General features: G+C 41.0%; 1 protein-coding gene across 1 annotated transcript in view; it reads right to left on the reverse strand.

Annotated features, from left to right (window-relative positions):
- Positions 1-27,050, reverse strand: part of SLC6A6 (solute carrier family 6 member 6) — a 135,608-nt gene that overhangs the window by 24,723 nt on the left and 83,835 nt on the right. The window contains exons 6-10 of the mRNA XM_051982932.1: positions 19,381-19,513; positions 8,770-8,904; positions 6,881-6,984; positions 6,616-6,740; positions 1,005-1,117 (exon numbers count right to left, since the gene is read on the reverse strand). Of these exons, the coding sequence (XP_051838892.1) occupies positions 1,005-1,117; positions 6,616-6,740; positions 6,881-6,984; positions 8,770-8,904; positions 19,381-19,513 (610 nt within the window). The remainder of the gene's footprint in view (positions 1-1,004; positions 1,118-6,615; positions 6,741-6,880; positions 6,985-8,769; positions 8,905-19,380; positions 19,514-27,050) is intronic.

Genomic DNA, 27,050 nt, shown 5'->3' on the forward strand with positions numbered 1-27,050 from the left:
TCCTTACTCCCAGCCAGGGACTCTATCCGCTGTGCCAGCTACTGACCCTGTTATGATGCCTGGAATACTAACTCCTCAGAGATTGCTCCTCTGTATTCAGAAGATCTCAAATTTCTTCTCTATGATGTCCTGCTAGCAGCTCAGTAGAGATTGGTTATTAGCCTAGGAGGCTATAGCCACAGGTGATATTTTGTTATGTAGAGGTAAAGGACAATTAAGTTTTCAGTGGGGCATCAGGAAAAGAGTTTGGGGAAGCTCAAGAGCATAGGTGAGGTCTAGGGAGCCTCGTTTCCTGAAAAGAGGTACAGCAAGGTGATACTGGTCTTTGGGTGTGTAGGAAGAAGAGAAATGCTAAAAGAAAGTGTCCCTTATTTTCTAATATTGCCCATGTGCAGCCCTATCTCCCACTATACAATGTTTATTAATAAAATAAGCCTTTTAGACAAATATTCATAGATAGCACATGACAACATAGGAATTCTTCACTTATCTGACATTATATTTATTACAGTTAAATACATTCACTAGCCTGCACTTTAAACACTAAAAACTCATTTATATTATTTTCGATGTCTGTCTTAGTAGATATTTAATAGAGGAGGTTGAATACCTTTTCATATTTTCTTGATGGGTCCTGTCTTTCCACACAAACATCCACAATTTTCCTCTTACAGGAACTAGGGACTTAGGCTATAATAGAGTGATAACTCCAGGATCTTTTAAGGTCTGCAAGGTCATTTGCCCATATCCCAGACTGACATGTTTATAGCTTTCTTCTTTAAGATCTGCTAATCTTTTTATAGAAATGTTTGACTGAGGATGTCTTGACCTTTAAATAAAATGCATGGGCTTTGTGACAACAGTTTCCATAGCTCAGGATCCTTTTAGGTTCTTGCGTATCAGATGGCACAATGAGTGATGAGGGAAGATGGTAATAAATAGAACCCAAAGAAGTACACTCCCATAACCCATCAGAAGCAGAAAACCCGCCGTTCTTTACTGACCTGGCTATCCAGTCCAAGCAACAGAAGCATAATAAAAAAAAGAATGGCCCAAAACGTGGGCAGCGGCATCAATGACACAGCTTTCGGGTAGGCGATGAAGGCCAAGCCTGGACCTGAGGGGGTGGAGAAGAGAGAAAGGGAAGGGGGCAGAGGAGAGGAGAGTAGTCAGTAACAAGCCTTTTGAAGCACCCGAGACTTACACTGGAGGGTGGAAATCATTTGGGTCTGTTCAGCCACTCCCAACCCCGAGCAAGGGGAAGGACCAGGGGAATCTTCCTTAGGGGAGAGGCCACAGACTGCATAAATTCAAATTGGAACCAGTCGGGGTCAGTTTTAGCATCTGTCTCCAACAGACCTCCATGAGACCCAAGGGAAGAGGCACACATCCTTCCAAGGAATAAGCTGGGACAGAGAAAATGAACCTGCTCCACGGGAGAATGTGGCTTTCAAGGTGAGACTGAAAAGGAGAAATCTAAGGCTAATTCCTGGATCCTTCACAAAGCATTTACTGGACCAAACCAAGCTGCTTAACAAATGGAGTTTTTTGGTTTTCATTTTCCAGGAGGGGGGAAACATCTGAAAATGATCTTGTGGGGGCACTTCCCAATATTCAGAGGGAAACAATGATACAAAGCCATTCTCTGGACGATTCAGGCTCTTGCCGAGTGGGGAAGGAGTCTCATTGTTTCTGCCCTCTGCTTGTTGGGTCAGAGATCATTGTACAGGTTTAGACACACACGCACGCACTCTTTCCCCACCACAGCAGAAGACACGCTACTGAGCCTCTGGGCGAAGGACTAGCATCCCACCAGATGGGAGCAAATGTTTCTCTCTGAGGTCTCCTCTGCCGCACCCACATCTGCCTGTCCTCAGCCTGGATCTGGGCACCAGGCTCTGGGCCAAATGGGGAAAGGCTGACCTTTGCTCAGCAATAAAACAGAGATCATCAGAAAGTGAATGAGAGAGTTAAGGGAGGTCACTCTCTCCTTAGCCCAGTGGAAGGAGATTGAGGGGACAATCGGTGCTATGGACTTGGGATTTTCAGCTGGGAAGAAGGGAATACTTGGAAATACAATCAGCTTTTCTTATTTAAGAGCTGAGTGAATAGAGGGTATCCCCAAAGTCTTAGGGCAGTTTTAAGCTATTAAAGTTTATAAGATGTTTTGCTTAACTTCATGTGTAATTTCTTAATGGAGGATGGGGGTAGGGATAAAGGAAAGAATTGAACTAAAAAGCTTTTTTAATGTAAAAAATGTTTTAAATGTAGCTGGGGCAAATATCAAATAAATAAATAAATAAAATTACAGTTTAAAAAAGTTTTGTGACTCCCTGTATTTTTTTTCTGGCTGGGGGAGGGAGTCGGGGAGGAAGGATGAGAAATCTGAGGAAATGTGGATTTACTTCTCTCACTTCCACAGACTTAGATCAGCTGGAAGAAAGGAGAGCAGATGCCCAGGAGGGCTACTAACTGAGAGCCAGAAGAAAGGGATGCATGGAAGTTAGGGAAGGAGAAAAAGAGGACTAAATAGAAAGGATGGTCAGATCAAGAAAAAAGAAGAAAAACAAAATTACAATTGACAAGGAAAAAATGGGGAGGGGGAGACATGAATGGAGAGAATCTGATGATCCAAGACTTTTGGCAAATAAAATCAAGGGGGAAAACAACAACAAAGGTTTGGAAAATTCACAATCCAATGAGTAAGAATGGAAAAGACAGAGACTGAGAGGCTTTATGTTAGAAAAATGTGATTCCTTTGGAAAGAGAAAGCACAACTTCCTAGGGGAATAAAGACAATGTTCCTAAGGAAAAGACCTTAGGGAGTCAAAGACTTGTAGAAGGGAAGGAAGGGGTGGGAGTGAGATGGCATTATTAGAGCATAGGACATACTCAGGGGTGGGGTGATCTAGCAGAGAGAACATTGAGCTAAGAGTCAGTGGTACAATGAAAAATCAGTTAGGAGTTCAAGTGGGTTCGCCCTTGGATGCTTATTGTTTATGTGAATGTAAGCATTTAACATTCCTGGTTCTCAGTTTTCTCAAAAGTAAAATGAGAGTCTGAGGCTCTTCCAGCCTTAAATCTATGATTTTGTGATGAATGGTGGGTCCTAGTCTGGGCAGGATTACAATTAGCTGTGTCACCTTGAACACCTTCCCCTGCTATAAAAATGAACCAGGTGACTTCATTTTCCTACTTATGATTCTGCCCTATTAAAGAGAAAATAAATCCCCCACTTCATTTAGAGAGCAGCTGGTCCGAATGAGGCAGAGGAGAGGATAATTGGGTCCCGTGGCATTTCAACTCCATTGAATTTCAATCAGGAGAAAGGGAAGCGATCCTATGAATGAAGCCCTTTGAGGACTGGCTATGATTATATCACCTGGAAAATCAGTAAAAGGTAACAGGAACAGTCACCACAACTGGAGTTCCTAGAGCGCTTTAGGTTTAAAAAGCACTTGACAGGTTACCTCGAATAAAGTGATCCTCACAACAACCCTGTGAGGTAAGTTCTGTACTTGCCCATTTATAGGGATGAGGAAACTGAGGCTTAGAGAAGTCTATCCATGGTCACACAACTTATGGACATGGAGGAGGGGTAGAATTCACACCCGCCTCTCTTCCTGACTGCAGAACCCACCCTCTTTCCACAGCGCCTTGCCAACATGGGCATTTAGTACAAATTTAAAGAAGCAAGGTCTCCATCTTCCAATGCACATCATATAACAGTCTGACCATTTTGAGGATTAAGAGGCAGCGTCGGATGGGGAAAGAACATAACGGTTTGGGTTCGAGACTTAGTTCTTCCCAAGGCCAGTGTGACCTGGTTCCTTCTCCTCTCTGGCTTAAGTTTCCTCCTATATGAAAGCAGCTGGTTGGATGAGAAGGTCTCAGAGCTTCCTCCAGCTCCCCCCAGCTTCTAAGAATCTGCTCTTACCTCAGTAGAAATCTAAATTTCCATTCAGGCTGTGGTCGATAGATTGCACGTGTGTGATCAATTCAAGCCAATTATGAGACAGATGCAAAACATGTGCCCGCTCCCTTCCCCCCTCCCACCCCAAACTCTGCACATTATCAACTCAATTGTTTCTGTATTTCCCGTTTTGCAGTTTTTTTCGGAGTGGTTGGTGGTCTCTAGAAGCAACGCTGCATTATCAAGAGAGAAGTCCATGTGAAGGAACTCGACCCCCTTCTGGTACCTTGGAAAACTGTGGCGATCATAAATCACTCCATGCTACATTTCATTTGAATTCCATTCAGCTCAATAATTATCTCGTTCCAAGGCACTAGGCTCAATACGGAGCTTGTTAAAAGCTTATTAGAGAAATAATCAGACTCCATTTGTTGGCACTTCATAAATCACCGAGGGGAATAAATGATCAGGTCATAGCTTGAAGCCTTTGGCTAAGGACAGGAGGTGCTCAGGCTGACACTGCATCGAATCCATCCCTCCACTCTCTGTTAGTGTCTCATCTTGCCATGGAAGCAAACCCAGGGTTGAGAAAACTAAGCTCTTGTGGCTCTCAAGCTAGGAAGCCCAGACCCAGTGATGGGGCCAGGGACCTATCATTCAAATATCACTCAAACCTGTCTCAGGATGGAGAGAACCATCCCCACAGAACACTGGCGACCAGCTGGAGGATCCTAGTGGCCACAACAACTCACGATCCTGCTACATCATGGGGGATCTACTCATGCTGGAAACTTCAAAGAGCTTCAGAGCATTAGATGCCTCAAGGTCTTCCCGGTACACAATATGCATCTGCCTAGGTGTATATTTGCACGCGCGTACACACACACATCTTTTTTAATGTTACATCATTTACAAAACTTGTTAAAAACAAAAAGCTGCCTTTGCCTGGTTCCTCAATATAGATCCATCTCTCTTGCCCACAAATCCAGTCAGTCATCGCACAGTTTCTCTGGGGCTCTTGGTCTAACTTATTCCAAAAGAAGCAGAAAGACTTGGAACCAAATGAATTAGAAAACATTCCCAACTTACAGAGCATTGCTGCTAATTGTTTTAAACTGGAGTTTGCTGGATAAGGACCAAATAATGTCTCCTGACCCAAATGACAGATAAAGTCCACTTTCGAGGAGACAGATAAATACTCGTCCCCACTAGAGCCTCATTTCACGATGAGGTTACAGAGCAGAAGTTGCCTTGGAGTTACTGAGAAAATGTCAAGGAAGTAACGAGAAAATGGCTTCCACCCACAATGGTTAAGGTAGTTTGGAACCATCTTATTATCGAGGAATATAAAGAAGGAATTAGAAATATTTGGAGGGGTCAGAGGAGCACTTTGAATAGTTAGCATCTTGGACATCCTCAGACACATTTTTGGGAAGGGGATAAAGCTGAGAGACTTCTCAGTGTGTTGTACTATGGAGGTGGATTATGTATATCTCAAATGAGATTGATGAAAGAAGAAGATTATGGGGAGTTTTCCATCAGGGAAGACTGAATCGTCCCTGAGGAGTCAGAATGGGGAATTAATGACTTTTTATAAAATGAAATGAGGAGCTGCGTGGGATAATAGAAAGAACATGAATTTGGAGATGAGCAGTCTTGTCTCTGCCCTTTCCTAGACTCAAAACACGTCTCTGTATGTGAGCAATTGGATTAGATTGTCTTAAAGGAATCTTCTAGCTCTGATTTCCTATGATTATACAAAATGCATGCATATCCATCATGGAGATAAAGCTCCTGTGGCTGATGAGGGAATGAGGAGAAAACGGTCAAGGAAAGACTTGAGAAGAAGTTGGGGGGATCAACGTTGCAGTCTGAATTGTTCCTGTGCACACCCCTCCTGCGGGTCAATCCTATTTCCAATCACTGCCTCATCGAGAGACAAACAAGCACTGGCTTGACCACACTCTGAGACCACCTGTCTCTTACCCAGAAAACTCCTCAACGATGCTTTCCCTCTCTATCTACCTCCTACACCTCAGAACACCTTTAAAAGGCAGCACTTTCAAAAGCAGATTCTTTCCTAGGATGGATGGGGGCTGAGAAACAATCAGAGAGATGGGCCCCCTCTGGGCTGACTGATGACCTTCCTGAAAAAAGCTTCTCCCTGCCCACTGAAGGCGACGTTCTCCTCCTAACCCATTTCAAAATGGACTTGTCACCAATAATACCAACTGCACGAGGGACAGCTCAAAGACGGACAATGACCCCAACAAGGTCTGATTTTCACAGCTAAAACGCCGAGAGCAAAGTGCAAAATACAGAAACCGAGGCTGAGAAAGTTGTGATCAAATTGCAGAACCTGCAGCCGATTTTGAGTTTCAGAATAGATTTGCTTTAAGGCCCAGTGGGCAGCTGGGTGGCCTCTAGTTGACCCGATCGAGGGCTGACCCCTATTCCCTGAGTTGAGGAGAGGAAACCATCCTTCCTTTTCTGCCCCTGCATCAATCAAACGGCTATGCAGATGTTGTGCATTTTGAAGCAGGAGTCTCTGGTACTTAGGGGAAGTTTCCGGGATTCATTTTGAAAAACCTCATTTTTGTTTCCTTTCCCCCCGATACCCCCTTCCTGGCTAAATGCCTGCAGAAGTCGGCTCACACACTAGGTGGCAGTGCCCACCATCACTGCCACCGAAACCACCATACCTGACTCGGCCACATCTGCAATGTCCACCCCTTGCTCGTGTGCCATGAAGCCCAGGACGGAAAAAATTGCGAAGCCAGACACAAAACTGGTACCACTGTTCAGGCATCCCAGCAGCATACAGTCCCTAAGTCACACATATTTCATGGAGCAAGTTAATTCAAGGACGATTGAATCCCAGGTCCCTACTTTTTTTTCTTTTGCTATTTTTGTTTTCACATCATTGATTAGCTAAGTCGCGGGTACCCCTGTGGAGGGAAGACTTGCCTGTAGCAGTTGTATTTGTAGTTGTTATAGCTTCCCAGCGAGACCATTGCCCCCAAGCAGATAGCATAGGAAAAGAAGATTTGGGTCCCGGCATCAATCCAGACCTGGAGGGAGAGAGGGGGAAGGGGAGAAAGGAAGAACGTTACAAGGGAGCTAGCTCTAGAAAAGGGACCAGGAGGAAACAGTTACCCAGCCAGCAGAGAGAACATCCAGTGGGACCGGGGAGACAGAAACATCGGCGCCCAAGGGAGCTCTGCTCCCACCAAGCTGGCGACTGCTAATTCTCTGAAGACTTAAGTCTTCACCAACAACCCTCATTCCCCCAAACACCCTCTTTCTCCTGGTTCCCTTTTCCCCCAAACCAAGAGAAATCCCTGAGCTGAACTCAGAACAGGCATTTCAGACTTGGGGTTTGATTTCATCTTTATTACTGACTCCAGGCAGATGGCAAGAGTACTTGATGCTCTCCCAAACAGGTCAATGGGGGCAAGCCCCTTAATGAATTTGTGCTTTTTCAAGACTTATTACTTTAGGATGATCTTATACAAGATGTCTCACCTATCCAGCCCCAATTTCCCCTCTGTAAAGTGAGGGGAAGGGGCTTGATGACGGGAAGGAACTGTTCTGAATCCCATGAAATGTGTGGGCTCTGTAGGCACTCGGGATTACAAATCATAATACCTGTACAGCACCAATGCTTCTATGACTCCAACTATTTCTACCCTATTTCTAATGACAAGCCCTTCCAGCTCTCCAGTCAACAGGTAGGAGGCAGTGACCTAGAGTAGGTTGAATAAAAGAAATTCACTAATGTGTGTGTGTGTGTGTGTGTGTGTGTGTGTGTGTGTGGAAGCCAATGCTCTAAAGATCAAAAAGAAACCTGATTCTGAAAGAAGAGACAAAAATTTAACTAGAATTTTGTCTCCTTCCCATAACTTAGCAATTTTTTTTGGCAATTGAACTTTTACTCAAGCTAAGGAAAAGCCTACAGTTTGAACCCAGAGCTTCAGTAGGAGGTAGGAAAAAATGGTTGCTGAACCAAACATGAGTAACCTGGCCTGGGTATCCCAAAGCATTTCAGAAACTCACCACATGAAAAGAAAGATTGGATTTCTCCCTGAGAAATAGTAAGAAGGGAGAGGGATAAAAAAGACTAGAATGTAATTCAGTAAACCTGGGTTCACATGTTGACTCTACTATTTTCCTGGTGTATGACTATGACCAAGTTGTTTTACCTCTAAGAACTTCAGAATCCTCATCTGGAAAATGAAACAGAAAGAACTAACAGGCTACACAGGGCTGAATCTAATCATTCCAATTTCAGCTGATATGGAGGTGTGATCTCTGAGTTCTAACGATTTTTGCGATTCCGATGTGACACTCTGGAGACAGCTGACCTTTGTCAAAGTTCCCCTTACCTCACTCAGCATCTTCTTCTGGAGGCCCCTGTATGGGATGAACTCCCATGCTTTCCTCCAAGCAAGGTTCCCTTTGTCCCCCTTTTTTTTCTGGCTCTCCTTGGGATGGAGAAAATGGGGAGAAAGGGAGAAAGCTATCCTCATAAAAACTTTTATCTCCCTTACCTTGTCCAGAGCCTAACCCAGATTCTATAATTGGACAGAGTCTACAGCCTCAGAATCCTTTGACATAAAAAGATATACACATGGAAAGATACATTAACACTTTCAACAATGACCTTTTCAATGAGACAGTGGAAAAACACAACCCATTAGCATTCAGTGCTTCATTTGCACTCAAGAGAGTAATGGAAAAAAAAAAAAAGTGTTCTGGACCACTCCACCTCCTCCCCAAAGCCCCAGACCTGACTCCTCTGCTCATGGCCCCCTGAGTGTCAGGAGAGGCCATGGGGAGGTCCAGCAGTACCTTACCTGTGGATCTATCAAACGGGAGGCATCGGGATACAGATAAAACTTGATGCCAGAGGCAGCTCCAGGAAGGGTGATTCCACGTAACAACAGCACGAAAAGCATGACGAAGGGGAATGTGGCTGTGAAGTATACAACCTTAAAATAGAAAAGAAACAGCGAGAGAGCTATGAAATGACATTGCTTTGGTTCTTTTTAAGCACATCTCCTTCCTTGAGATGAACTTACCCAACTTTCATGTTCTTTTATCTTTCTGCATTGAGAATTGTGAGTATCTGCTCCCAAAAGTGCGCACACATGCACACACACACACACACACACACACACACACTTAAACTCAGGTGAAATCCATTGAATCAAAGAACATCAGAACTAGAAGGGACCTTAGGACATACAATGTCAGAGCTGAAAAATCCCTTTTTTAAATGTGAAATCAGAAAGGGAAAAAAAAACATCCCTCCACCAAGAGAGATAAGCAACTTTTATAATCTCTCAGAGTTCTCTGAATTCAATTAGTATATGGCAAGGACAGGATGTCAATGCAGGTTTTTCTGACTCCATTGATTATTCTTTGCCACATCTCTGGAAGGGATCTTAGAACAGAGAACAATAGGGCTGAACAAGAGTTCAGAAATCATCTTGTTATCAGGAAAATGAGAACCAGAGAGAAGCAGTTTCACATGTTAGTGACACAGTTTGAACCTTAGCCCAAATCTCTAGACCTCATTTAACAGGAATTTTGAGTAAAGAAGGTTTGGGTTTTGTTTTATTTTGGAGGGTTGCTTTTTTGGTGGTGGTGGTGGTGATCGTTGGGGTTTTGTTTTTTTGTTTTGTTTTTATATCGCTAGAGAAAAGATTTATAAGAGAAAGTAAACATGAGCAACAAGTCTCACTAAGTTTCAGGAGAAGCCCTGGGGCCAGAGCACTTTAATATTTCATTTCCATTAGATGATCATAGCTAAGTGATTGTCTAACCAGGGCAAGTTCAGATCGGATAGAGATTATCTTCACGATCTGCCAAGTAGTCCTCTTGAAGACTTCAATGAGGAGGAGCCCACTAATCCCTTTTTCCCCCATCCCAGGATGCCCATTTCACTCATGAATTACTAAGACTGTTAGAGAATCCTTATTCCCCTCTTTAGGCATTTAGGTAAATGGGTAGAGCCTTGGATTTGGTAACACACATAGTAACTGTGTGACTCTGGGCAAGTCACTTAATCTCTATTTACCTCAGTTTCCTCATCTGTAAAATGGGTACAGTGAGAGCAATGACTTCTCAGCATTGTTGTAAGGATGAAGATATTTTTAATAAAGTGTTTAGTACAATGCCTAGTACACAGTAAGCACCAAATAATATTAGCCTTTATTATTTTCTGATGTGAAGCCTATATTTGACTCAAATTTCTATCCCACATTTGAGTTTTCCCTTCTGAGACCAAATAAAATAATGTCTCGATCATTTTATACTTAACCCCTCCATCATTCTACAATCCTTCAAATACCTAAAGACAGATATCCTCTCCCTGTCCTCACTTCTTTCTTTTCTCCAGACTGAATATTCTCACTTTCTTCAATCAGAAGTCATGTGGCAAATACCACTTTCCACTATCCTTGCTATGTGGCAAGACAAGAAAAACCTCCTTTTGCAGTTGTCATTGGAAACAATACTAAAATACTACTATTAATAATAATACTTATAAAGATAATGCTAATAATGATGCTAAAATAAGCTGTTTCTTATTTAGAAGATTGTTTCTAGACTTATACTTCTCCCCCTCACAAAGAAGGATAACAGGTTGAAGACAAAAGATCTTAAAGAAATGGTTTAAGGATGGAAACTAAGCTTTGGATACAGTCTTATCTTTTGTCTTGTTTAGATTATTGCTTTCCCCAATCTCTGAAGCTACTGGGCTTATTCACTTCTCTGAGGACAACAACTGTCCCCATCTCTTTCTCAATCACCTTTCTCCATCTAATGAAGAGTTGTTGTATACTCTTCATTCTTTTTTAAATTGATTTCCCCAAAATTCAAATCCCAGCCTTTTACCCAATGCCCTAACTTTTTTAAAAATTTCAATCTATCTTAGGCCATGAGAACACATCTTCAAAATGAGAACAATCTCATGAGGCAGGCAGAGATTATTATTATTAGATATTAGCTCCATTTTGCAGATGAGGAAATGGAGGTTCAAGGATTTTACTGTCTTGGCCAAGGACATACAGCTAATTAGGAGCAGAGCTCAGATTAGAACTCAGGTCTCCTGAGACCCTGTGTAGGATCTGCCTTTAGTGGAGAGATTCCACCTTACATGTGACTATACAGCAATGTGGAAATTTTAGACAGTTTGCTAGCAAGAGGTAAGACCAAAAGAAGTATGTTTTTAGCCCTCAATTAACCCCCTAAGTTCCACATTCATCTAGCCAGAAGATCCTTGAATCTGCCTTAGCTGAATATTAGCTGAGCACTTTGTTTAATTGAGGTAGGACTTATTTGCATAATCACATTCTAATTTGTATTCCATTTAACTGCATTAACTGTCTGAGCTTCCATAGTCAATTTTAAGTTCTTTGAAAGTAGAGGACACTTTTTATTAAGCTATGTGCCCCTCTGCATGCTTAGCATTCAACCTAGAGAGTACATGCTGAATATCTGTTGAAAGAATAAATACATATGTTTATTTTAAATATCATCATCTATCTGCTCTGACTTCTAGATGTATGCTAACTAATAAAATACACACACATGAAAAACACACAAATTTGACAGGTTAATGAAGGCCCCTTGTAGTGAATGAGTCTGAGGGAGGAAGACTGATTCCATCTGGAAATCAAGCTGATCTGAGACCCAACTCTCTACTCCAGCACTTTGGTTACTTTGCATTGCCCAGCAATTTCCAGACATTTGAATTTCAAGCTCTCCAAATCAAATCCAAAGAGTACTGTTAAAATACAAATCTGTTAACCCACACTGGATAACACACGACCTTTTTAAATAATCTAATACCATTCAACAAGCCACGTGGTAAGGTGAAAAGACCTTGACCTGAGAGATTTGAGGAGATCTCAGCTTCCATCTCAATTTAGCCTTTAGCTTTCAGTGTGACCAAGAACAAGACACTTCATCCCTCTGGCTTCCTTTTGCCTCACTTTTAAGATGATAGCCTTAGCCACTATAGTCTCATATCCCTTCTGGGGATTCTCTAATTGCCCAAATATCTGGTTGGAATAGTTATTTCACCCACTGCATATGTTTTTGTGATCTCCAACTTTGAATACATTACTACCACTCCAGGTTCTTGCCACTTTTCTCCTTGCTCAAAATCCTACCCTAAAAGGACTTAAGGTCCAGCTCAAATTTTAGTGCATGAAGTCTTCCCTGACAGCAGCAGCTGAAAGTCATCCCTTCCCTCTCTCAATCTTGCAGAACATCTTAGAGTCCCTCCCTCAAGCTCATTTCTTTCTTTTGTATTATACTTATGTGTCCATATTTTATGCCCAGTTACTAGTTATAAACTCCTAATGAGCAGGGGATAGGTGATGAAGTGTCAGAACTGAAGTCAGGAAGAAGACTCATCTTCCTGAGTTCAAATCTGCCCAAAGACACTCACTAGCTGTGACTATTTCCCTCAGTTTTTTCATCTATAAAATGATCTAGAGAAGAAAGTGGTAAACCATTCTAGCAGAATGCTAAGAAAATTGCTAAGAAAATCCCAGATGAGGTCATGAATAATCAGACATGACTTAACAACAGCTAGACAACAAAAGACCAAAATATCTCACTATCATTGTATCTCTCTTGATGGCTAACACTGTGGTTTGAGTGGTATAGGAAGTTCATCCACGTCTATGATTTACATTTCTCTATTTCCATTTCTCTAATGTTTTAATGGTTACAAAGTATTTCCCAACAACCTTGTGAGGTATGGTAGCTTAGGTGCACTATTGTCACAATCTTACAGATGAGTGACAGTGTATAGAGGTTTGGAGACAGTTCAGGTTCTACCTCGAACGTTCATTAGTTATGTAGCCAAAGACAAGTTGTTTAACAATTATCTAGAGCTCTAAGTTCTAGATGAGCCAGAAGGGACCTCAGGGTCCAATCTCCTATAACAGGAAACAGAGATCCAGGAAATGAGAAAGCCTAGCAACTTCATAGAAGGGCTTCACTGGGAACCAGGAGTTCTCCCTACTGATAAAATCATGGGTAAAATTACAGATGAAGGAATGGCTCCAGAGAAGTATGCTACTTTGATCACCTTCAAGTGAAGAGCAAGTAGTCAAACCTATGTCTCCTAACTCAAAATTCAGAGTTCTTGCTATACCATCATTCTGGGTCTTGCTGAATAAATGAATGAATTTAAAAAAAAATCAATTCACCCTCTCGGAATCATAAACTAAATGGTCTCTAAGGCCCCTTTCTGGTAGTCAAATTTTTATGGCTCCATTCTTCTTGGCTCTTCCAGGCAGGGGGAACTCCCATAACTCCCTAAGGGGCAGCTGGGGTGTCTTGCATCAACTTATGAAATGCTTGAGAGAAAAATAATCAAATAAAATTCCCCTAAAGCTTTTCCCCCTCCTCCCTTCCTGAGGACAGGCTTCCCCATCTCCATCAGTAGCCAGCTCCTGCCCGGCCCCATCCCAGGAACCCTGGAGACATGTAGACTGCCCAAGACAATAGCTGCTGGCCATGAATGGAGTCCTTAGACTCTGCTGGGCAGGCACTTCAAAGTCTTTAGGCTTCGAAGGCTCACACTATTGTGCCAGCCAATCTCTGCTAGCAGCAAAAGGGTTTTGTGTCTAGGGTGAAGGGTGGTGGTGGCTGCAGTAATTGTTTCTGGAGGGGTGGGGGTGATTAGTTATTGTTTCTGGAGGGCAGAGGGGGATGGAGTGCTTGAGAAAATGTGCCTGCAGATTTTCACTTTTGTTGGTTGTCTAGTGTTTGTGTGTATTTGTGTTGAAACTGGAGTCAAACAGGCTCCCCCTTTGTAATTACATCCCCGTCGCCTCATTTAAAATATATTTTTGTTTTGCAAAATTTGCTGATCTGAAGGGAAAGCTCTTGAGATCCACTCTCCTGCTTTTTAAATACGTCCTAGGGGAGTTATGCCAGGAGAAGCCAAGGCCAGGGGCGCCACAATACTGGTGGCGTAAAGCATATTGGGCCTTTCCATAAGGCACGGTATTTTTCCGTTCTATCAACCAATCCTCCACAGTTCTTTGAGTCTTTAGAATGGAAATACACATAGTATTTGAGGAGATCTCAAATCTAACCTAACATTAGAGAACTTAATTGGGCTAGCTTTTACACTGGTAACATAAAGAAGAAAGAGCAATGGCTTGGAAGTCAAGAAATTTGGATTCCAGGCTTGGCCAGTTACAAACTGTGGGATTGGTTGGGTAGGTCATGGGAGCATTAGAAACATTTGGAACTAGAAGGGACATAGGAACTCATCTCTTGTCATCCCCTCATTTTATAGGACAGGAAATTGTCTCACAGAAAGGAAATGACTGGTACAAGATAATATGGAAGAGCTGAGGCTAGAACATCAGCATGTGACCTTCCCCAGTTATCTCCTGTATAAAATGGAAAATGGAGGAGGGCTGGAATAGATAGGGGGTTATTGGCATGGGACCTACAAGGTATTATAATGAGGGGAAAATGCATTTTGAGTTTCATTAGCCTGCAACTGAAATTTAGTTTCTCTCAATTATTTTAACAACACAATTCTGAGAAAGAAGGGGTCCATCGGCTTCAATAGATTTCCAGAGAGGTCTAAGACACAGGGAAAAAATCAGAAACCCTTGTATTGGAAGATGAACATTTCTAATTTGAAGATTCTATGAAATATGAAGATTTGTGTGACCCTTTCCACTCTAGACCTCCTCCACCAATTGATTGTGGATTTGTAAGTCGCTTGCCTACTCTGGGTCTCTACTCCCATGGCCATCTGTAAATGAGAGGAGAGTTGGACCCAGTAAGCTTCAAGGAATCACCTCCCAGATCTAAATTCTGTTCTAAGGTAGAGATGCCAAACGTATTCCTGCCAAACTTTAGAGGGAAGCCCTGTAAACAAACAAAAAATGTAACAAGATGTATAACAAAATAAAAATGCTACATAGTTAATGTCATTTTGTGGTTTCCTAAGTCAATATATGAGTCTGATACTAATATTCTAAGGCCCTTTCCAATTCTAACATTCCGAGGTTCCTTTTGCCTCCAACATTTTGGTTTTCCAGGTCTGTTTTAGCTCCCATATTCTCTGTACTAAGGTTCCTTAAAAATTTAACATTCTATATCTTAAGGTCTCTCCTACCTTTATCATTGTAATTTTCAAAGTCCTTTTTAGTTCTACTTCCCTAATCTAAAATTCCTTCAAGCTATAGTGTTCTCTCCTCAAAGGTCCCTTTCAGTTCTGACATTCTCTCTTTTCATATACCTGTCACAAGTAACTTTGATACTATAGTAGGATTTTCAGGGGAGCTACCAGTCTGCATTGTAAAGGAAGGTTTCACACCTGGAGTTCCCTACACTGATAAATTCAAAATGGGGAAAGGGGGCACGAAGAAGATACCAACCACTACCACAATTGCATTCTTTTCACTTTCAAAAAAACCCAGAAAAGCTCTTAGGGTGTGAGAAGAAACAACTTAGTCAAACACATTCTTTGGCATATATGTAACCACAAAGTCAAACCACACCCTTGTTTCCTAGCCCCAGGTTGCCAGAAGGTGAAGTAAGGAAGGATTATGGGAAGGGACCTTGGGAATCACAAATCCACACCAGTGAGGGGCAGCAAAGCCTAGACTTCCCTCTTCAGTCATTTCTTCTCTACTCCTGAGGCAGACTGAGCAGTTTATTATGAACATTTTTAGGTGTGGGGGACTTTTTCGGGGCAGGTTGGTGCAATGCAGTAAGCGTGGGACTTGATGTCTTGAGATCTGCTCCCAGCTCTGCTATCAGCTCGCTACATAGAGAAAACACAAGTCTTTTACTGTCCCCCAGCCCCACAATTTCCTTATCTCTCACTGGAAGAGAATGATGTGTCCCAACTACCCTTTGAAATTAGAGGCAAGAGCTTTTGTTAAGGAGAATGAGGAAAATCCATGTCTTCAGACTCCTGAAAGTCAGTGAACGTTCCTCTGACTTCATCACCCCCTCCAAGGAAGCAGAAGCCAATAATTGCACGGGTATCATGCCAAAGCAAGCACGTGATTCCCTGAAGGAGCCAGTCATTCGCCTGAGGCAGAGGTTTGCTCTCTGAACTCATGGGTCATTTCAGACACTGACTTACTCAAAGCCAACTAACTATCTTTTGGTACTTCAGTTGCTTATGGGCAAATGAGGGAAATGAAACCAGCTTCGGCTGACCCTTAATGATTGCACGACCCTCGGTAAAACATGTAATGATCTTGGATCTCTGGTTCTTCACCTGCAAAATTAGATTGAGCAAACGCCTTCCAGCTCAGGGCAGTGTGTCTTAATCTCACCATGAATAAAATCACTCCTATTAATGTTGGCAATTTCCTCTGACCCAAGACACACATTGCTTTGTGGGGCAGGTGCCTCACAACAATCTCCCGTTTTCAGAGAACTAGAGACATCTTCCATTGCTGGGACTCATTTTCCCAAAATGAAGTGGTTGCCCTAGAATGCTCCTCAGTTTCTCTGAATCTAGGATCCTATGCATTCATGGCCATGGAGTAAGTAACTATCCAGGGCAAGATTCAAATCCAGATCTCTTTATGGCTGCCAATCCAGCCTTTCATCTGCTCTGCCACATTTCCATGACTTATTGGACCCTTGCGTTTCCCATGTGCTTAGCACATTAGGCTTACATACAAGAGAACCTTTTTAAGAGACTCAAGAGTAAACTCTCATCCTGCAGTGCCTTATTAGAAATGCAATGTGTATGTTATACATTTTATTTGGCAAACATGGATCAAATGGGCATTAATAATCTCACATGTAGAGTACTTCACAAACCTTAAAGGTCTCTACAAAAGCTAGTTATTGTTATCAAAGAACATGAATGTGGATCCTGTGGCTTTCTTACCTGCAACTTGGGGAAACTTAGGTCCCAAATGAGAGAGCTAAGCTAAATGATCGATATCCAGTGGTTCTTTATCTTCACTTTACATGTGGGAGAAATGGGTCCAGAAGACTAGTCTGGTGTCCTATAATGAGTGAATGGTAGACAACCCAGACATCAGAACTCTTGGTTTCTGGCCCTAGGCTTTATTCACTACTCCACACACTCAAAATTTCTTAAAATGTGCTTTTGAAAAAAACATTTATTTCTACCATGCAATATGACTCTCAGTCTAGAGTTGAGAGCTTCCACTTGAATATCTGTGGCTCTCAAAAACAGAAGAATCAAGATTGATTCCAACATCCAGTCTGACATTTTTCAGCTGCTCTAGAATCCTCAAAGAACAGAGGTGTGCTTCAAGGCCATTTGTGTAGAGAAGCTAGCGGTTCTGGGGAGGAAAGGTCTAGCCTGTTGATCAGATTGTGACAGGTGGATGATTTACTGTTCTCTGAGTGCAAGGAAATCCAAAGAACTCTGCCTGTATTTGTATTGGCCATGCTCTGCAGAAACAGAGGCAAAGTTATTGTTCTGTTCTTCCCAGAGGTTGTCATATATATGGGGAAACCACACCCTCACCTCTGGGAGACAAAAATAAAATAGAAAATGCCCCAGGGAGCTAGAGGAGGATCATACAGTGGAAAGGACACTGGACCATGAACTCTGGGATCCAGTCTTGGTTCTCTATTTGTTAGTAGTGTTAAGACCACTAATCACTATTCATCTTGTTTAGTATTTGACTTTTTTTCTTTTCTTCTCATCTAGACTATAAGCTTCATCACCTATCCTTCTTTAAATCCTTGTGAACATCTAAGACATAGTCAGACAGAAGTATATATTTTGCAAATAACCTTTTTTGTTTTTCTACATGGTGGAAATTAAAGCACAGAAAGGGTAGTACCTTGGCCAAGGAGGATGGCCCATCAATCATCAAACAAGAAACAGAACCATGTATCCTAAAGAGAAAAGCTGTAATGACCCTGTAAGAGAAGAGCTGTAATAACCCTTAACTGCACTATCAAAGTTTTATGGAAAAAATCTGGGCATCTGGAGAGACTGTGAATCTACCTTGTGAGGTAGTGAACTCTCCATCTATCTGATCAAGCAGGAATTGGCTGGCTATCTGGTGGTTATCATAGACATTCAAGCTAGAAGTGATCTTAAAGTTTAAAAAATGAGGAAACTGAGGTATAAAGTTATTAAATTATTTCTCCAAGAAAGACAACATATCACACCAGGTCCTTTGATTCTAGAATAAGCACTATGTATCTTCTACATTGTACTATCTCTCTTCAAGGTACAGAGGGAATTCCTTTATCTAGAGAAAGGTTGAAATAAATGATCAGAGGTTCCCTGGAGTTGTGATTCTAGAAATCTGTCCTAGCCCAGTGCTCTTAAACATTGTGTTTTCATGGACACCTCTGGCAGTTTGAAGAGTACTATGGACCCTTTCTTGAAATCACATTTTTAAATAATTGAAGGAAATATTTTGAGGATGGTGAAGATAAAAATATCATTTTCCCCATCTAAGTTCACTGACATTCCTGAAATCTATTACTGATTCTGGCCACTCGAAAATGTGCCAGAAAAATTGAAATAATAGGTCTAGACAAGCCTATCTGTTGTGTGATCCAAGGAACAGTAAAAAAGCCTGACTTATGGTGAGCCATTCCTATGGCCCCCTCAGCTATCATTCTAGTAGAAAAGTTACCTTAGATATCTTGAAGTCCTTTTATTCTTTTTTCAGTCCCCTATCAACATTGCAAATATCCCAGGGAGAAAAAATATCAAAAGTGAGCATCACCTAACCAGTCAGTCAACAAACAACTCTTACTTTTCTGAAGGGCTGGATGATGATTACTGATTATCAAATACCTACTGTGTGCTAAGCACTGTGCTAAAACTCTGGAGCATGAACACAAGTATGATTAGTGGGAGAAGATCATTCACTGAAAATAAAGGTAAGAGAATATCAAATATACGCTTTCCAATTCCATTCTCCTATTGAAAATGTTGGCTTAAGATGACTCTCCTCGATCAAAAGAGCCATCTATATCCAGAGAGAGGACTATGGGAACTGAGCGTGGATCACAACATAGCATTTTTACTCTTTTTGTTGTTATTCGCTTGCACTTTGTTTTCTTCATCATTTTTTTTTCTGGTTTGATTTGATTTTTCTTGTACAGCAAGATAATTGTGTAAATATGTATGCATTTAACATATATTTCTTCCATATTTAACAGATATTGTACTACTTGCCATCTAAGCGGGGGGGGGGGGGTGTGAAAAGGGGAAGAAGACTGGAACACAAGGTTTTACAAGGGCTAATGTTGCAGAATTATTCATGCACATGCTTTGAAAAATAAAAAGCTTTAATAAAAAAATAAAAATAAAAGATGACTCTCCTCAATAATATGCTTTAGAGTTATTTTCAAAGAAGGGAGTAAATTAGGGGATAAGAAGCAAGAGAAACCTTCTTCCCTCTCCCCCCCCCCCAAGAAAAAGAGAAAAAACAAACATGACTTACTTTCCCAGTTGACTTGATTCCTTTCCAAATGCAGAAGAAACAAATTATCCAGACCAAGAGGAGGCAGAGGGATAGGTCCCACTTCAGAGCACCAACATCATCAATTCCCTTGGACAGGCTCAATACGTTTCGCCTTCAAGGGGTGAGAGAGAAAAAGACAAAAGCCAGAGAGAAAAATCAGTTCATGCTGGTGAAAGCCCTGGGACCATCCATGAGATGCCTAGAGTGAGTGTCTGCCAAGCCTCTGAGCCCACCCATGTTATCTTGTGTATACTTTTGAGTTTGCTCATCCATGTAGCTGATATGTTCCCCTGAAAGACTAAGTTCCCAGAAGGCAAGAACTGCTTCTTTTTATCCCAAACTCCTTCCTAACACACTGATATGATTAAAGTAGGAGTTAGATGTTTGTTGAATTAAAAACTATACATACTGCATAAATAGTTAAACTGGTAGAGACCATGAAGAAGATTTATTTCCATTTTTTAAATTTTATAGATGGTATGGTTTAGGCCCAGAGAGGTGAGAGAGGGTTTGTCACTAGATGAAGTCTAAAGCCCCTCCTGGTTCTAAATCTTTGAATTCTCTGATCCCAGTATTACGACTCATCTATGAACAGGGATGCCCCCAAATATATCTCTCTGATCCCAGTATTACAGCTCAGATATGAACAGGAATGGCCCCAAATATGTCACGACACTTCAACTTTTATCTATTTTTTAGACACAGCTGTTTGATAGATCAGTAGACAGTTGGAATAAAATTTTAACAAAGCTTTTGGCAAAGTCTCTCTAGCAATTCTTGTGGGAAAGACAGAGTGATATAGACTTAGTGATAGTACTGACTGGAGGACCAGACTCAAAAGTATGGAGGTCTCCAGTGGTATGGCCCCAGGATATCTGCTTGGCCCTAAGCTGGTTAACATTTGTAGTGATGACCTGGATAAAGGTGCGATTAATATGCTTTTCAAATTACAAGCATACCTAGGAGATATAGTAGGTTCAGTCAGTTCTAGACCACCACAATAAAGTGAATATCTCAATAAAGAAAGACACAATTTTTTTGGCTCCCCAGTACCTATAAAAGTTATTATTTGCACTATACTGTATTCTAAGTGTGCAATAGTAACATATCTAAAGGAAATGTATATACCTTAACTAAAAAATGCTTTATTACTTAAAAAAAAATACTCCAACAATGTACACTTTTAGTTTCCTTTAAGAATTTTTCCTTTACATTCATAACTTGACTGTTGAAGGAGGGCTAGCTATCAGCCTATCCCCGTTTTTAGCATGCCTTCCTTACTCAGTTTAATCATTTCTAGCCTTTTGTTTAAAGGGAGAGATAGAGGTACCACTTTTCCTTCCACTTGAATATTTAAGAAGCCATTGTGAGGTTATTTATATTTTTGTATCTCAGGGAATTCAGAGGTCTGAGGAAAGGGAAAGAGATGGGCAACATTCAGTTCCTCAGAAGAGTCAGAACATATACATTTATTGACTAAGTTCACTGTCCTATGTGGGCACAATCCATAGCCCCCAAAACAATTTACAATAGTAGCATCAAAGATCACTGATCACAGATCACCGTAACAGATATCATGATAATGAAAAAAATTCACAATAATGAAATTGTGCAAAAATTACCAAAATATGACACAAAGATAACACATGAACAAATGCTGTTGGAAAAAGAGATGGACTAGCTGGACTCAGCATTGCCACAAACCTTCAATTAGTTTTTTTTTTTTTTAAATGCAGTATATTCAAATCACAATAAAGTGAATCACAGTAAAATAAGGCCTATATACAGATAGCTAGTCCACTAGATGACATTAGTAGTCATGCTACTGGGGAAGTCGAGAAGGGTAGATCCCTTGGGTTCCAGAGTTCGGAGCTGCTAAAACCAACCTAGTGTCTACACAAAAATCCTGACATCACTCTGGTGAATTCCACCCCACCTCCTGCTCCCCAGGATAGGACCATCAGACAAGTCAGTCCAAGGAGAAGAAAGCTGGGTGGCAATGGAGTGGATAGAGTTCCAGGTCTAGAATCAGGACAACTCATTTTCCTGAGTTCAAGTATGGCCTCACTTACTAGCTTTGTGATGATGACCCAATCACTTTTAATTCTGTTTGCCTCAGTTTCCTCATCTGTAAAAGGAGCTGGGAAAGGAAATGATCAACTCACTGCTGTATCTCTGCCAAGAAAATCTAAAATAGGGAAACAAAGAGTTTGACCCAAAATGACTAACAACAATAAAGGAGGAGAGAACCCACGCCAGATGAAAAGTAGCAGGCTAAAACTTCCATGCTCATGGAAATGAGTACTGTACTTTCAGTCTAGAAAGAATCTAATCAGACACAATATAAAAACAATAAATACTAATATTTTGAGTTTCACAAGCTACTATAGATGAAGAATGGTATGGTATGGTTTATGTAAAAAAAGAGCAGGGGTTTTTAGTAGACTAATGAATAAACAGTGATGTAATAACCCCCAAATCCTAACACGATATTAGAGGACATTAAGAAAGCATTAGGGAGGAAATAATTCTATGCTGTGCTTGTCAGATCATATAGAGGGCACTACTATTTTCAGTTCTAGGTACCATATTTCAAAACAGACCAAGCAATTATGAAGTGCCATTTTCAGTTCTGGATCTCAAATTAGAGCATCGAGAAGGTTAAACAATGTCTTGACTTCAAGCTCAAAAGATTATGGACTGGATGAAGGACTCAGCCTGGAGAAGACTCTGGGATGGTAAGAATGGATGTTATAGCCATCATGAATCTGAAGTTCTATCCTGGGAAGAGTAAAGAGATTTTTTTCTGCTTGGTACAAAAAAGGCAGAATTAGAAATAATGGGTTGAAAACTAAAAGGAGGCCAATTTTAGACACAATTTCAGGGAAATCTTACTAATGATTAGAGCTATCCAAAATAGAATGAACTTTCTTGAAAGGTAGTAGTTTCCCCTCACTATAGTTCTTCAGACAAAAGTGACAGATGATCACCTGTCAGGGCTGTTGTAGGAATTATTTGTTTATAAAATATAGAAACAGGCTGAACTAGATGGCCCCTGAGGTCCCTTCCACTTTGGAAAGTCTGTGACTCCCCTTACTAGAATTCGGGGATCCTGACATCTAGACCCAGTGCTCTTCACATTTCAACAAATCCAGGATGGTATTTTAGAATAAGCACCCTTAAAAGAGGCAGACACTTTCCCGATAAAGTTAATATAGTATTGCCAAAGTGACTGGTGATGGCTTAGTTCTTCATTAGTCAGGGGACAATTGACTAGATACCATTTAATCTGTGAAATCTCCAAGTGTCCCGTTTTTCCTCACCCTGTCTAATTACCAAGGGAATCAATAACTGCCATTATTGTTTCCAATACTGTTCTATTACTATTATGATGGGAAGCCACAGTCCTTAAGGTTGGAAGGGATCCAAACAATACCACGATTTACTGGGCTTTATCCTATTTAGTTTCATTCAGATTCTCAGAGATAACTAATGAAAATACAGGGTAGCCAAAGGATCATTTACATAGCCTTGTAAAGGCTTAAAGAGGGAAGGGGGGAGGATTTAGATAATAATATGACTTATATGATATCTATTTAAAAGGAATCGCAAGTTGTACATAATAGATCTGTAATTTCATGTGCAAACATCTTTTTTTTCCCCCTGAGGCAACTGGGGTTAAATGACTTGCCCAGAGTCACCAACCTAGGAAATATTAAGTGTCTGAGACTGGATTTGAACTCAGGTCCTCCTGACTTTAGGGCTGGCACTCTAACCACTACACTACATAGCTGCCCCACAAACATCTTTTAAAAATTATACTGTGTTATGGAAATACTTGTTTTATACCATAAATTAAAAATAATTTTAAAAAATATTTTTGAATGTCCTCCTTTTCATCTTGACTTCTTAGAAGTTCTAGTTCCATTTAGGGCACAGCCCAGATATCTGTTCCTACATGAAGACATTCCTAATCCTGCATCCCATATATTAATGTTTCATCTCCAAATTTTCCATTTGTTTCTAAAAGTACATGTTGTTGTACCTCAAGTAGAACTTACTTTTGTAAGTTCCTTAAGGTTGCTGTTTAAGGAGCTGTTTTTGCTTTTGGTTTTGTATCCTCAGCACCTAAAACAGCTCCTGGCACTTAATGCTTTTTGAATTAAAATAAAGATAACAAGACATTGGAACTAGAAGGGGCTTTGGAGGTCACCTGTTATGATACCCTTTTTTTATACTGGAAAAGCATAAAGAAGGGCAGGAAGTAGCTTGTTCAGGAGCTAAGACTGGGATCCAGGTCCTCTGTTTCCAAATCCAGTCTACCTCCCACTATATCATACTGCCCTTCCTGACACACAGCCCTTACGTGAAGGCATCCTCCAAGAAGAGTTTTTGTTGTTGCTGTTATATTTCCAGATCCCCATAGGCATATATATATATAAAGCAATCTGACAGGTCAATAGACCCTGAGACTATTGGCAAGTTAGCCAACTAAATCTCAGTCTTCTCACTTATGAAATGGGAATATTAATGGATGTCTATCCACCTTAACTCCTTTCTCTGATGGTATTCTAAAGGCAAGCCAAAGTAAAAGACATAATAAAGGTTTGTAAAGTTAGAAAGTGCTCTATGGATAAAAGGCAGTCTTTTTCTTTTAACAAAAATATCTCTTTCTAGATCAGACCTTGATACCGGTAGGCAATATTTAAGAAAGAAAAAGGACAATAAAAGTTTCTCCTCCGGTGACCCATGTATTGACCTAGAGGCCTAAATCATAGAAGGCAAAATTGGAAGGGATCATAAAGATGGTCTAAAAATTCTAGACCAGTCTCTTAACTAAAAGGAAACCATGGTTTTGAATAGTTGATTTAGCCAAGGTTACTCTGGGAGGATGTAGCAGAGCTTGGGTTCTAAGTCAGCTGATTGTCTCTACATTCAATGATCTTTCTGTGATACTAAACTATCTTCCTAGGATTTCACCTAGACAAAAGGGGGAAATTCCCCTTGGGTAACCTCCACCAAGAAAGGTTGACCATGGCAGTGCACACAAATAAAAGACTCAAAGTTCCCTTCTTTTCTAACCATGGAGTGCCTTTTTAAAATATATATATATATACTGGGTGGCCAGAATAACCTAGAGCAGCTGCTATTTACTCCAACTCTTCAAATAACATGTGTTAACACAGGGCATAGAAATGCTATTGATTCTGGGGGTGGGGCAGTGAGTATTTCACAGAAATCTGTGGTATCAGAGAATACATCAACCCAGACATAGTCTGAGCTCCCTTGATTCCTGGGTAATAGAATATATAATAAGTTCTGAGTAGAATTGTGAATATCCATCAGTGAAGTTTGACTTTTTAAACATCTGCATACATCATCATGTTTAGTTCCATTTTTGAATGAATGGATTCATGCATGCAGCTTTTCTTGGAAATAATCTGCATCAGCATCTGCATCACAGGACATTAATATTAGAAGGGATTTGAGAGATGATATCAACACAGATCGTTATCTTGTTCAATCCTCTCACTATAAGGGAAGCCACTGGGGCCCAGAGGAAGGAAGGGGACTTGGCCACAGTCACACAATTAGTGCCAAAACTGAGACCAGATTTGGGGTTTCCAGTGTGAAGGCTGCTTTTCTCCAATGCTGAAACAGTTTAAAATATGACCTACTTTCTCCCCAGCATCTCTCTAATCCTCTGCTCACCACCAACTACAGTATTTTCTTGATTTAGTGCTCGGAGGCCATTTGAGGCCTTTGATCAAGAGAATTCAGGTCTGGGAGTGGGGCAGACATTCATTTTGCTGCTGCGTATATGTAGCATTGAATTGGGCAGCCCCTTAAACTAAACTCTATTTACCATTCAATTCAGTCTTTGCAGTGATTCCTTCAAAGGAAAACAAAGTGCTGCTTTCTAGGGAGAAAAGCACAATTTTTAAAAAATTGGTAAACCAATGTCCATTTCAAACTATTGAGAAATCCTCAGGAAAACAACAATGATTTAAGAAATGCAGGTTTCCAGAAGGCTCTCTACCTTAGGAGAACTTAAAATTCTCCAGACAGAAGCTTCTCGTTTGCTATATTCCTATCTACAATGGAGCAATGGATATCTCTTACATCCCTCATTCTCCTGGATGATTAAATCCAAAATTTATTGTCATCTTCCAGGAAGATCCGGTCTCATAGCTATTGTTTTCCCCTCCATGCTCCACAGTCCTTACCACAATACCGTGCGCACAGAAAGCCCTCAAAAAAGGCTAACTGAATAATGATTGAGCTCAGATTGAGCTCCTGACCCAATGTAATATGCTTCTTTAAAAGTAGTCTTAGAATCTATAGGATCTAGCATGAGAGTCAGGAAACATGACCTTTTTAGGATGAGAACCAGGCTTCTTGTCCAGCATGAGAATCAAAGAATCCTAAAGTTGGGATAGACCTTTGGGATCATCCTTTGGTAGCAGCTAGCATTTATAGGAAATTGTATCTCCTGAGCTGTAAGGGACCTGAGAGGTCATCTAATCTTACAGTCCCAAATTTCAATGTGGAAAGAACATTAAGAAGCTATCAAATGCAACCCCCTTATTAAAAGATGAGGAAAGGAAGGCAGGATCTAAACTTTAGATACTTTGATTCCAAATCAGCAGATATTTCCTTCTATAACAATGTTTCTTTGGTCTGCTTCTAAGATATAACAAATCAGGAAGACAGGCAGGAAGGAAGGAAAGAAGGGAAAATGGAGGGAGGAAAGGAATAGAGAGAAGAAATAGTGAAAGAAATGAAAGAAAAAGAGGGAAGGAGAAAGGAAGGAAAAAGAAAAATCTAAACCTTAAGTACTCTGATTCCAAATCATTGGACATTCCCTTCTATAACAATGTTTCTTTGGTCTGCTTTTAAGATAGCATAATAAATAATGAAGGCAGGAAGGAAGGAAAGAGGGAAATAGAGAAAGAAAGAAAAAAGGACAAAAAAGAAAGAGAAGGAAGAAGAAAATGAGGGAGGGAGAAGGAGGAAGGAAGGACGAGAAAGAAAGGGAGGGAAGAAAAAGAGGGAAAGGAAAGAGAACAGAGGCAAGAAAAAAGAAAAGGAAAGGACAGAAAGAATTGTAACCCCCTGCCCTCAGGGAACTTATAGTCTAAATCTCCTATTACAAATTACCTAGTGTCAGGGCTGAGCCAGCTGTCTGATTCTCTAGGTGGGAGTGGGCAGGGTGATCTTTGTTCTCCCCAGAGTGGGGGTACCAGATACAACCTTCTGGGAATCCCTGCCTGGCTTCCTAGCTGCAGAAAGACAGCAGAGAGAGCATCCCGGCCTCCTGCCTGCCCCAGACAAGGGGCTGAGCACTTAGCTGTTTTCTTGTCCAAGAATAGTAATGATTCATCCCAGGGTGGATCCTGGAATAGTCTGAATGTCTGTTTTTAGTCGAATGGCTCAGCTGCCGTCCAGCAAGCACTCAACAATGTAAGTAAGTTCCAAGTATGGGTCAAATAGTTTCCTTTTGACCCCAATCCAGCCACATAATGGAGCCTGAGCTCCCCAGGAGAATAGCAGAGGTAACAATTGGAAAATACACACCCCGACCTCAAGGCAAGTAAGTCTATACAATGTTTCCTCCCCACTCCGCCTTCCCTCCCCCCCTTCCTAAA

Source organism: Antechinus flavipes, chromosome 1 (assembly GCF_016432865.1).
Source record: "Antechinus flavipes isolate AdamAnt ecotype Samford, QLD, Australia chromosome 1, AdamAnt_v2, whole genome shotgun sequence".
Classification (NCBI taxonomy): Eukaryota; Metazoa; Chordata; class Mammalia; order Dasyuromorphia; family Dasyuridae; genus Antechinus; species Antechinus flavipes.